Source organism: Myotis brandtii, unplaced genomic scaffold (assembly GCF_000412655.1).
Source record: "Myotis brandtii unplaced genomic scaffold, ASM41265v1 scaffold1675, whole genome shotgun sequence".
Lineage (NCBI taxonomy): Eukaryota > Metazoa > Chordata > Mammalia > Chiroptera > Vespertilionidae > Myotis > Myotis brandtii.
In genome coordinates this window covers 186,620-198,794 of record NW_005356150.1, presented here as the reverse complement: position 1 = coordinate 198,794, position 12,175 = coordinate 186,620, and the positions used below count along the sequence as shown (strand labels likewise).

The window sequence follows — 12,175 nt, the reverse complement described above, 5'->3', positions numbered from 1 at the left end:
TAACTCAATTTTCTTCCCTTCCCCCCCCCCCGCCCCCCCCTTAGGCCAGAACTCTTGGAACACCTTCAGGAAATGAGAGAAGAAAAGAAGAGGATTCGAAAGAAACTTCGCGAATTTGAGGACAATTTCTTCAGACAAAATGGAAGGTAGTGCATGTGTTCCCCTCCCCCATCCCCTGCACACACTTCCTTTTCCTTTCCTGGCAGGGCTGTGGGATGCCTCCGAGGCAGGGGCCCTCTGCATCCATCTCCCTGTAACCCAGTCCCGGGGTTTGTGCCCAGGGCCCCTTTCAAGGTCGATTGGGAGGCGATGAGGTTCGCATGGTCCTTAAGGGTGCTTCTTGGGGAGTGTCCAACACCCATGCAGACTGAACCAGCATTTATAAAACAAACCTGTCACATCACATCATAATCTAAAACGAGCAGCTTGAAGCTACATTTCCAGTCGACAGCACTGGCTTGTTTTTGTCTGAAGAAACTAGAAGGAGAAATAGGGAACTGAGGACTTTAAATCTTGCTGTTTTTAAAGTACATTTTAAAAGTAACATTTGGATGAAAAATATACCAGAGGCAGTACACCCGCCTGACTGACAGGGTGCTTTTCTCCAGCGAGTTTAAGGCCAATGGAATCCTTAGGTAACGCTGTGCTGAGCATCGTCTTCCCTTTGCAGTGACTGCACACAGCATGTCTGGCTCGGGCCCCAGCGGGAGGCAGGGGCAGAGCAGGGAATGAATGGATTTGCGTCTCTTGCACTGGAGTTAAGTTTTATCATTTGGAATTGATTTTATTTTCATCCAATTATCTGAACAGTGTAGATAGAGTTTCTCATTAAGTCAGTCCCCTTTCGTACTTCTCAAAAGTGTTGGGAAATGAAAGGACCATAAAAATGAACTTTGGCATGTAGAATGTGTTGTTTTCCGGCTTATTTCAGTCACTGCATACACTTATGTTTAGGGTCTCTGATTTGGATTTGTCCTCTAATGACTTTCTCGAGATTTATAAATTTTATACCTAAATATTTGCTTTTCTCCCTCCGTGTGTTGCAGGGTATTTAGAAAATAGAGGTGAGCAGATAAAAGAAATCACCTCCGAAGTAATACTAATACCCAAAGACAAGCCAGGATTAATGTTCTGATGTGTTTCTTTCCAGTCTTCTTTCTAGGCACATTTTTGGTTTGTCTGTTTCCTTTTTTTCCCATATAATTATAGTCACATTATGTGCAGGTATCCTATACATGAGGCACTAACTATATATAATTGTATAGACTTCACAAGTAATCAGAAAGTATAATTGATGGGAACTCATAATCATCATAGAAGGTTAGAACTCTAGGGGACTTCCGACATCGTAAAATCTGGTTCTTCATTTTGTGTCTGAGGTGATCAAAGCCCCTCGGAGGGCCCGGCCGGGGCTCTGCCCACCACCCTGTTCCTTCACTACCCTGTGCCAGGAAGCCATCTAGAATCCTTTCCCTGAACAAGGCAGGCCAGCAATAAATACGTTTATTTTTCGTTCATTGAACAACGTAAAAATAAGGTCCACGCTATTGCCTTTCCCATGTTCTTTAATAAAAAGAAAAGGAAGCCTGGTGTTTGAACATCTGACCTGTGCATTTCAAGGTGAAATGAGAAGCGGACGGCACCGCCCGGTGATGGGAGCTGTGGCTTTGCAGCGGGACTGGCTTCTCGGCCTGCGCTCAGCCCGTGTGCAGTGTGGGTGACAGGCCCGCAGCTTCCGTCCTGAGGGTTATGTTACACCCCGGAGACAGAGCCACTCAGCACAGGGCCTGACCTGTGTAAACACGCTCTCCATGGATACTGTGCGTGTAAGAGAATGCATGTAGAATTACTCGTGATCGGTAAGGGCTTATTAGTAGTATATGACTCAGTTGTTGAATTCTAAGACTAATACTATAATAATTAGTTAAAAAACACATAAATTATGGATGTACCAATTGCTAACTAGAAATGTAATGGTTTATTAGATGAAATATGTAAAAGTGAGAAAGCATTAAGTAGAAATAAAGGATTTCAGTGTAGGGAGACTCTTAATGTGAATGCATACATACCAGCAGCAGAAAGAGGACATTTCTCCATTTCTTAGTCCTTCGTGTCATCCTACAAAATGCCAGATCCTTGTCCTTCACTGCTTGTCTAAGCCCAGCTCCAGGCTTGACCCCCAGTGGCGCTTGGCCACACTGATGCTAAGGGTTGATAAGCTGCACGTTTCCGCTGATAACGCGCCTGCTGAACAGCATCATCCAGGAGACGGCCAATGATCCTCAGCCCCCTGTCATTTGTTTCCGTTAGAAATGTCCAGAAGGAAGACCGCACTCCTATGGCTGAAGAGTACAGCGAATATAAGCACATCAAGGCGAAACTAAGGCTCTTGGAGGTGCTCATCAGCAAGAGAGACGCTGATTCCAAGTCCATGTGAGGGGCAGCCCCGCTCGAGCAGAGGGGCTGGCGTGCGCGGTGACCCTGCCTCCCCGGTGAAGAGCAGCTCTGCAGACACTGGAAGGCAGCCTCAGAGCTGGACCTGCAAAGCATGGAGCCCTTCTGCCTCCAGGCCTTGGGAGCGGCTCGTTTCCATCGCCGGCCTTAGAAACCACCTGCTGGGAGGAGGCCGCGCTGGTCCTGACTTGGGAATCCTGTAAGGGAAAGTCAGGGTCCCTGCGTTCATGGCACTCGGACACTCGCGGGAGCCTTTCTGACACTAGCGGTGATGAATCACTACATGGAGGCACCTCATCCACAGAGAATGTGCACTCTGCTTCCATGGAGAGCAGAATGCAATCTAACTGGGATGAAACGCAGCTCAGGCCTTCGTGGAGCAAACTTGCTAGGCAGCTCCCTGTGCTCTCTGGACCCCGTAAATGGGGAACGTGCACTGGAGCCCTCTTTGCTGCCTCGGCCAATCCTGTGACCTGTCCACAGAGCGGCGCCTTCCCAAGCGTGTGAATTGTTCTCGTCAGCTCTCAGGGCGATGGAAGCTGCGTCTGCCCAGAGAGGCAGCGCAGACATCCCTGACCATGTGCTTTGAGACGTCCTCAGCTGCCCCGGAACCGTGATCCCTGCGGGCCTGGGTCACCGCAGAGGACAGAGGGAGGATAGCAGGAGCTACGCTGACGCCGATTTTTAAATCCGGTAACAGGGTGACGAGCCTAGAGAGGCCTTTCCTGAACATTGACTGCACTCACCAGTCTTGGGATTTGAGCATCAGAGACAAAGCGAGGCCAGCATGTTGTATGGGGCTCCCTTGTGGGGCTCGGTTTCGTGTGGGCATTAGCCACATGGAAAGGGCCTTGTTTCATTCTTAGCCGAAGTGCATGAGGATCGTGAGAGAGAGTGAGAGCGAGAGCACCCGTGTTCTCAGCCACCTGAGTGCTTACCAGTTGTTGTTTGTTGTTTTTTAAGTAAACCTGCACTAAAATCCCCTCCCTCAGGGGTAAATGTAGCCCTTGGATCGCAGCCCAAGGCAGAATCTAAATCACACTATTTCAAGATCATGTATAAAGAGAACAAATGATGTGTAGCCGATTACGATTATAATTTTTTTCAAAGACTATGTCACAAAGCTGTCTATATTAGACATTATGGAGGGACCAGGGAATTTCAGACACCAAATCATTCATCTCTTCAGTGTGCTGACATCACCTCGTGATTTGTTGTTACTTTTTACGCTTTTCTGTCCGCACAAGAGAAAGTGGGTTCTGGTTCTGTCCGCCCTGGGTCCGCCCTGTGCGCTGTGAGGCCGGGCAGGGGTCCGCACACAGCCGCAGCCGCTGGTTGCCGGGAGGGGGCGCTCCGGCAGCTCTGCCTTTTGAAGACAATGTTGCAGGTTGAACAGGACCACGGGACCCCCACCTCTGTGTTGTGCCATTTTGTGTGTGTGTTTTTAAAAAGAAAACATAAAACTCTATTGACCATTTGTCAGTTTCAGAAAACGGGTTCTTGAGAAACTGGTCAGATTGGGTTTACAGCAGCATTCCCCCTCGCTAAAGTGAGGGGGTTTGAGCTGAGAGTGGGTGAGAAAGAACGCCTCTGAGTTTGCTCCTAAGTATGTTTCTGTAGGAGCGTGAGCAATGTGTCCGAAGCGCCCTGGTCTCATCCACACACTTAAAGACGGTACCTAACCTTGTAAATGTAAAGGCAAATGAAAATATAGTTTGGTATTCTCTGCTCTACTGTTTACATTGCAGATTGCTATAATTTCAAGGAGTTATATTATAAATAAAATGACGCACTTTAGGATGTTTTCTATTTTTGAAATCAGAAAATGAATCATTCACATGACCAAAAATTGTATTTTTAAAAGAAATACATGCCTCGTCTGCCCCTTGTAAATAATTGTTCTCTTAAATAAGCTACGATGTAAATCACATCATGACCAGCTGAGTGTTAAAGCACATCTGTTTAAGACTATTGTTTTGAAAATACTAACGTGCAAAGGAATTTATAAAGAGGAAAAGTTATATAAATGAGAAGTTTGTAAATGTTTCGAAATCTATTGTTTCTGCCAAAGGTAAGTTATGTAAAAGATTTATTCAGGAAACCCCATTCAAATTTGTATGATTCAATAAAAGACACCACCAAGTTACAGTACAATAAATTGTGTAGGGAATGTCGTGTTTTCCTTTGAAAATTCTAATCATCTATATCCTTTGTGGAATGGCACCCAGAATTAAGGGGGCGGGGGGAGACCTATTTACACTAGATCCTATCTGCAGACCCGTTAGTAGGTTCCCACTGCCAGTAATGCTGAGGCGAAAATTGTTTCCACAGCAACCAGTTCTGCAGCCCAGGGTCTCAAGGCCCTGGAGGCAGCATCTTAATTGGCTTCACTCCGGGCTATGTTTTTCCTTTGCTGTCTTGGGAATGTGTGTGCTTACTACTAGTGCCCACAAAACAAATGTCAAGGGCTACTTATTCACAGTGAGTAAAGGTGAAGCATGAATAAACTTGATTGTGCGTTTGTAAGAATCAGAGATAGAAGAGGCTTGTAATTTCCACAAGCATTTGCTTTTACTGGGCTTAGTCTGGAGTAAACACTGAAATAGATGTTTACGGGAAGTGCGGTATCATGACTGCGTTTCATCTTCGGATCGTTTAGTTCAGATTGCACTTGTCAGTCATGTATGTGCAAGGTTTAGTCTGAAGGGCCTGCTTAGGCGTTTTCGAGACAGCCGGAGTCTTCTTGAGCTGATAGAAGAAAGCCGGCCCGGTCTGTGATCTCCGATTCAGGGGAAATTTCCATGAAATCAAATCAGATTAGATTTCTTCCCTTCGGTTAGCAGGTGGCACTCGGGATCAGTGTGGCCCGGGCAGGGACCAGCGGCGTCCCAGCTCTCTGTAACCTGGGTGTGGTTTTTGCTTTGCCTCATTCTGTGCCACACGGCCCAGTGCGGAGAGCCTGTGGCAAGTGCGTCTGCAATATTAAGTTTTTTTTATCAGAATCAAAGGGTGGCCCCAGTGCCAATTACTTTGGTTCTTTCTGGGGCTGCCTAGTTCTCAGTAGGCAGAATTGGGCCCAATAGCTAGAACTGATCACAGATTTACAAGGAAAATCCAATTTTAAAGTTTGTTGCTAAATTTTTTAGTGCTTCTTAATCTGATAATGAAGATGCCATTTTTCGTTACGCCTTCCTACTTTTGATGCTATATAAATACCTGAGTGCCGTAAATTCTGAACTGCTCTGTGAGAAGGTTGTAGTCTAAATTCCATTTGCCTCCAATAGGGGTCTCCCTAACACTCTGTCTCCTGGGTCCTCCCCATTCCCCCTCCCCGCTCCCTTCTTCCCAGGTGGGGGTGGTGGCTTCCGCACCAAGATCAATAGGCACTTCCTTCCTGTTCTTTTTCAGGATCCGTTTGGCTAAGTCAACAGGGAGGGGCAAAGCTGTACTAACATGTTGAGGCAGTGTTTCCTCTGAAGCCCAGGTATTTCCCGAAACCCAGAACATGCTTCCCATCCCTGCCGGCCTTGTTCCCCCACTTACCCCTCAAATGTACTGAAGAGTGTATTTTGTCAAGTTGTGCGTCCTGGCCCTTCTTCACGGGGTGGCCGCGCGGCCCGCTCCGAACGGGAGTGCTGTCCCTGCCTGCCCCGTGTCACCCGTCACTTTCCCGAGTGGAGGCTGTGCCCTGCGGACACCCGCGTTCTTCCCCAGGGTCCCGCACAACAGGTGTGTGTGGGCAGACCGAGACCGCGCAGGTTTTCACAGATGGGGATGTAAAGTGAACTCTGTACACCCACAACTTCGTGTTGCCATGAAGCCGCAGTTAGGTCTCCAGAGAATCTCATTTTGCCTGGAATCCGGCCAGTCGCGGTCATGTGCGCGGCTCGGGACACCGTTTTGGCAGATCCAGTTCTCCCTCTGAAAGCGCCTCTCCAGTCACGAAAATCTCCAGGAGCCGATACAATGTTAGTAATGAAATGGGCCCGGAACAATGTAAGCAGAAAGCATTAGAAATTGGAATTGTCCTTTTTAAAAACGTAAGCTGGATGAAAATGTTCTGTACGCTTTTGTACACGACTGTATTTTGTATGAACTGAAATAAAATATTTTGAACTGTGCACGTTCTGACATTTTTGACAGCCTCGGGGACGTGGCGCACGGCCTGCCTGTGGGGTCTGGCCTGTCCCTTCGGGGAGGAGTCGAGCTGCTCCCGTGAGCTCCTCAGAAACCTCCCGAGGAGTCTTTGTTCTGTCTCCTGCGAGGGCACCAAATGGTGAGGCCGACTGGGTACAGGCTGGGCATGCCTGTAGCCGTAGGGAAGGAAATGGGTGTGTGCCATCTGCTCAGCTGCCTTTAAAAGAATTCATGGGCCCTGGCTGGTTTGGCTCAGTGGATAGAGTGTCAGCCTACGACCGAAGGGTCCCCAGTTTGATTCCAGTCAAGGGCATATGCCTGGGTTGAGGGCTCAATTCCCAGTCGGGGACGTGCAGGAGGCAGCGGATCGATGATTCTCTCTCATCATTAATGTTTCTCTCCCTCTCCCTTCCTCTCTGAAATCAATAAAAATATATTTGGAAAAAAATTTCATGGAAGGGGCTGAAGAGGTGCAGAAACAGAGGCAGTGAGGGGGGGAAAGTGTAAGTACATTTGCACAGTCTATTGTTTGTTTTTCAAATCCTTATTATTGAAAGTATTGTATGCGTCCCCCTCCTTTCCCCATTGACCCCCTTCTAGCTCACCCCCCACCCCAGGCCTTCGGCACCCTGTTGTCTGTGTCCATGGTTATGCACATATGCAAGCAAGTGCTTTGTGCATAGTCTGTTTGACCATCAGGGGCGAATCATTAGCCATTTACTGCTCTGGAGCTATGAGGCCACCAGACCACTCGCTCGGGAGAAAAGGCACATTTCAGTTGTGAGGCGTGAGCACGTCATCCACCCTTTGCGTCACCTGTCACAGGCCAGCTGAAGCTCCGGGCCCGCCTGACCACTGAGGCCCGGCGCCTCCGTGGCGGTCAGGCCTGCAGGTGTTCCTTTAACTGCACACGTTACATATGCTGTATCTGACGAAAGTAAATGTTATATGTTTTGAAAGGGTTGGACTGAGGAACTTGTTCTAACTGCCACCAGGATTCACACTGATACCTGACTGGAGTACAGAGACTCTGGGGTGCCAATGATGGCGAAGCTTAAGGCCGTCCTGCCAAATCTGAGAAATTTCACTCTTGAAAATACTGGGTCCAAAGTAATGAAATGTAGGCAGAAGTGGCAGCCACCATTTCACGACCCTCCGTTTTCATAGATCGTCTTCGATACTGCTCCTGTGGGTCCTCACAGGCTCCCACAGCCCAGGACAAAGCCGGGGATCCCCGAAGCCCCCAGCTCATGCTTTGCCGCTAATCCTAATAGTCTGTGACTGTGGACTCCCTGAGTGGGAGTTTCAGAGCGGGGACCTGCGCGTGCGGGGGAAGAGGCAGTGCCTTTCATTACTTTCAAGGGGCTCATGATAACCACTTCTAATGGATGCTGAATCTTGTCAGACAAAATATATCAGTTATCCCTAAGCAGGGTCAGCTTAACAAGGCTATATATGCACGGTAGAATTTCATATTCAGCAAAAGCCAGAAGCCAAAACTCCCCAATGCATTTTTAGAATCCTGGCTGGCAGGCCGAGAAATGGGGTTTGGCGGAAGCCAGGGTTGTTGACAGCTTGGTTCTCACGTTTCCTTGCCAGCAACAAGGCTGATACGCTGGGGTGGCACCATGTTGTGCGGCACCTGCCATGGGCCACGCAGCCCAAAGTGAAACCCTCAGTGAAGCCCCCAGAACTGAGTCTCTGACCACTCAGCCCTCTGTGTCTCAGTGGGGCCCATGTGTATCATTCCATCTGACTATGCATTTTGAAAATCAAAATATTTTGTTTACATTTTCATTTAATTTCTCAAAAGCCATTCAACAGCACTGCATGCTGCCTGGTAAGACATTCTGATAGTTTGGTAATTGCTACTTTTAAAAAAAATTTTTAAATTACTAGACAAGATTAGACAAAGGGAGGGAGGGAAGGGAGAGAGTGAAGGATATATTCCTCTCTGGTAGCAAATAGCAGTGAATGGCCTTATGGTGCAGTGGCCCTTGGGGCTGGGCAGCTCGCAGGCTTCCAGGACCTCACTCCCAGTAGACAGTGCAGACTGAATCCTGGGTATTTGTGGGAATGAGCTTCTCCAATTCACAATCCTAAATTACCAGAAGCCCACACAGCACCAACAGAGGCCAAATACTGGTGATGCTTAAGGTCCAGGCTGCACTCAGATGGCTAAGTTCTACTACCTGCGTACCTTACTTCCTCTCTCTTAACTCTCTGTTTATCTGAAAAATGGAAGCAATCATAGTACCTACCTTCTGGGGTTATTACTTGGATGAACATAAAGTGAGCACAGAATAAATCAATAAATGATGGTAGTCAGTTAGCATCAGCTTCCAGACAAAGATTCTTTCTATACCCAAGTCCAACAAGACATGTGGAACGACTGCAGAAAAGGAAGTTTTCCCTCACCATCACCTTTCAGTTCTTTGTGTAAGTCAGAATGCACCTCCAACATTTTAAGTAAAGGGTGTCCCAAAATTCACGCAAGAAGTAATTTTGATAGAAAAACACATGTTTATAATTTAAAATCGTAAATTTTTTATTGATTCATAAAGTATACAGTATAGGGTTATGTATGGAATAGGAAACTGGATTATCATGTCGCTATAGTGAGCACCATTAACTGTTATTGCCTGAGCAGCCGCATTTTTGAAGAAGAATGTTCCGATGATGCCTCCAGCCCAAAATCCACACCAAACAGTGACACGTTATGGATGCATTTGTTACTCAACAATCACTCGTGGATTTTCTGAACCCCAAATGCGACAATTTTGTCGATTAACCAAGCCATCAAGATGAAAATGAGCCTCATCGCTGAAGATGATTTTGTTCAAAAAATCAGCATCCACTTGTTGTTCCATAATCCATTCAACGAACTCTATTTGCTGTGCGTGGTCAGTAGGCTTCAGTTCTTGAGTCAATTGAACTTTGTAAGCATGAAGATGCAAATCTTTTGTGAGAATACGCTGTAGAGAGCTTCTCAAAATGTCCAATTCTTGACCACGGTGCCGAATTGATGTCCCTGGACTCTCAGCAACACTCTCACGAACTGCTTCAATGTTTTGTGTTGAACGACTTGTTGAAGGACGGCCAGAGTGTTTAAGATCACTACTTGATCCAGTCTCCCTAAATTTTTAAATTAATCTCTTCACAGTTGATGAAGTTAAATCACTATTCCGACCATATTTTGCACGAAAATTGCGAACTGTAGCTGCCAAACCTTCATTATTTTTAAAATATTGCTCAACAATGAAAACGCATTGTTCTTTTGTGTAGTGTTCCATTTTTAATAACCCTGAACTGTCAGCTGTCACGCTATCTTTTTTTTCGTTGGCAACACTTTACAGCACAAATGGCATAAAATTCAAATCTTGCGTGAATTTTGGGACACCCTTTACAAATTAGTGCTAACAGGGTAAGCAAAGTTTTATGAGAACACTGACCCATTCTCTCCAGGGAGTGGGGGGTGGGTAATGAAATTGTGACTGTTAATATTCATCGTTGCATCAAAACCTGTGTGTAGCTTTCTCAGAAAGACCTCTGCTTACTGTGTTCCTTCCCTCACAGAGCAGGGCAAACTCCTTTAAGTCAGCGTCTCCCCAAAAACATCGTGGGAGGTCCAGATCTGCTCGCACCTGTAACAAGAATGAGTTATTGCCCTAACCGGTTTGGCTCAGTGGATAGAGCGTTGGCCTTCAGACTCAAGGGTCCCAGGTTCGATTCCAGTCAAGGGCATGTACCTTGGTTGCGGGCACATCCCCAGTGGGGAGTGTGCAGGAGGCAGCTGATCGATGTTTCTCATCGATGTTTGTAACTCTCTATCCCTCTCCCTTCCTCTCTGTAAAAAATCAATAAAATATATTAAAAAAAAAAAAAAAAAAAGAATGAGCTATCAGCACCCGCAGTTGAGGCCCTGTGGGAATGCCTGACTTCTGGGGAGTGAGGGAACAGAAAAACCTTTGAACTGATTTCTGGGTCACTTGGTGTCCTGAAATTTCTGTCTCGGTATATTTTGAAGCAACTGAAAACAAGGCTTACCCTAGGGAGGGGAGTTGCTCTGGTTTTGCAAAGCTCCTAATTAGCATGCAAAATCACATCAAGTCTGTGGGCAAGGCTGAGACTGGGAGAGTACCTGGGGTCCTTCGTCAGCCGCCCCCCCCCCCCACCAGGGTTGGGGGGGTGGCAGGGACTGAAGGTATCACTGCTTAGGCCAGCAACTGGGCAAGCTTCAGGTTCAAATGACTTTAGTCTCCTTGAATGAGGCCCTGCCCCCTTCCTTGGAAATTCTGAAATTCCAGGTCTCCTCTCCCCTCTGCCAGTGACTTGAACTTGAGAGTCCTTGAGCCTGCTGCACAAATATCTGAGCTGTGCGGGTGCCCAGGCACGAAAGGTCAGGAAACCCGTTTTTAACAACAAGAAGCCTTTGGCAATGTCAGGCTGTCCTGCTGGGACCATGGGCCAGTACCTAGTTGGCACTTGCTGTTGACCTTTGCCCGCAAGAGCTCTGGCCTCTGATGACCCCGTGGGGAATGGGGTTATTGCCGGAGCTGTCATTTGGCTTTCTTTTCCTTCTAATCCTAAAGAAGGTGGCTGGGAAAGGCCAGTCTGTTAGTGTTCGCCTCCATCTGAGTAGTGTGTATGTGTTTTAATTCTTACATTTCTCAGGAAGCTCAACACCAGTGGGATCTGAATCAATAACTAGCATAGATTGCATCCAGCTCCCCTGGGATTAGGCCCTGGAAAATCAGCTTCCGAGACCGTGTGATTGTGCACACAGCTGTGCATCCAGCCACACTTGAACGAAGAAAAAAAAAAAAGTGACATCTGAACTAATTTTCTCTGCACTGGCTACCCAGACCTCAGGAGGACACGCTCCATTACGTACAGAAGGAAATATGGCACCAAAGCCTGGGTTAGCTCCTCTGGGGGACAGGCTGTTACTAATGCAGGTCCAAAGAGTCTGCCCACAATGGGGTGGACACCTCCTCCAGTCCCTATTCAGTTGCATATCCTGGTCTCACTGCACAGGCACATGGCAGCCCAGATGGAAACACCAGCCCACACCTGACTCAGGTGCAGGCACACACCCCTACCTACGTTTGAGCCAGCCTGGGTTAGCATCCCAAAGCAGAGGCTTGTAGTCCGAGACCAACATTTGCCACGCCTTTCACAAGGCTCTGCCCTCATGACGTTAACTAACCCCTCTTTACCAAAGACCTGGTCGCTTCTATGTCACTTCCATCTGGAGAACTCCTCCACCTAATCCACGGGAGAATTTCCATCTTTCCTGAAGATACACGGCCTACTCTCTCCCTCCTTATGACAAGCTCCTCCTCGGCTCTGTGAGACCCTGCGCCCTGAGAGAAGGCTGCACGGGGAGCAGCCAGTGGCTCCTTTCAACACTCCACAAAGACATCGCTTAGAAATGAAGACAGTCCCAAAGTGGAACTCATAACTCAAGCAGCCTGGGCTACTAACACAGTTAAGATACCAAAGGTAACATAGGTATCATCTTCTTACATATTTTAGAGACTTAACAACTGGTTTAAAATCTGATTGGTTCCATTTTAAAAGT

General features: G+C 47.3%; 1 protein-coding gene across 9 annotated transcripts in view; it reads left to right on the top strand.

Moving 5' to 3' along the window:
• Positions 1-6,575, top strand: part of FAM13A (family with sequence similarity 13, member A) — a 261,528-nt gene extending 254,953 nt beyond the window's left edge. For 8 of the 9 annotated variants that reach the window (XM_005862766.2, XM_014536858.1, XM_005862769.2 and 5 more), the window contains 2 exons: positions 45-146; positions 2,311-5,451. In XM_005862766.2, the coding sequence (XP_005862828.1) occupies positions 45-146; positions 2,311-2,437 (229 nt within the window). In that variant the 3' untranslated portion in view covers positions 2,438-5,451. Of the gene's footprint in view, positions 1-44; positions 147-2,310; positions 5,452-5,862 lie in introns of those variants that run through there. The other variant, XM_005862767.2, reaches the window with a different exon arrangement.
• The last annotated feature ends 5,600 nt before the right edge of the window (positions 6,576-12,175 follow it).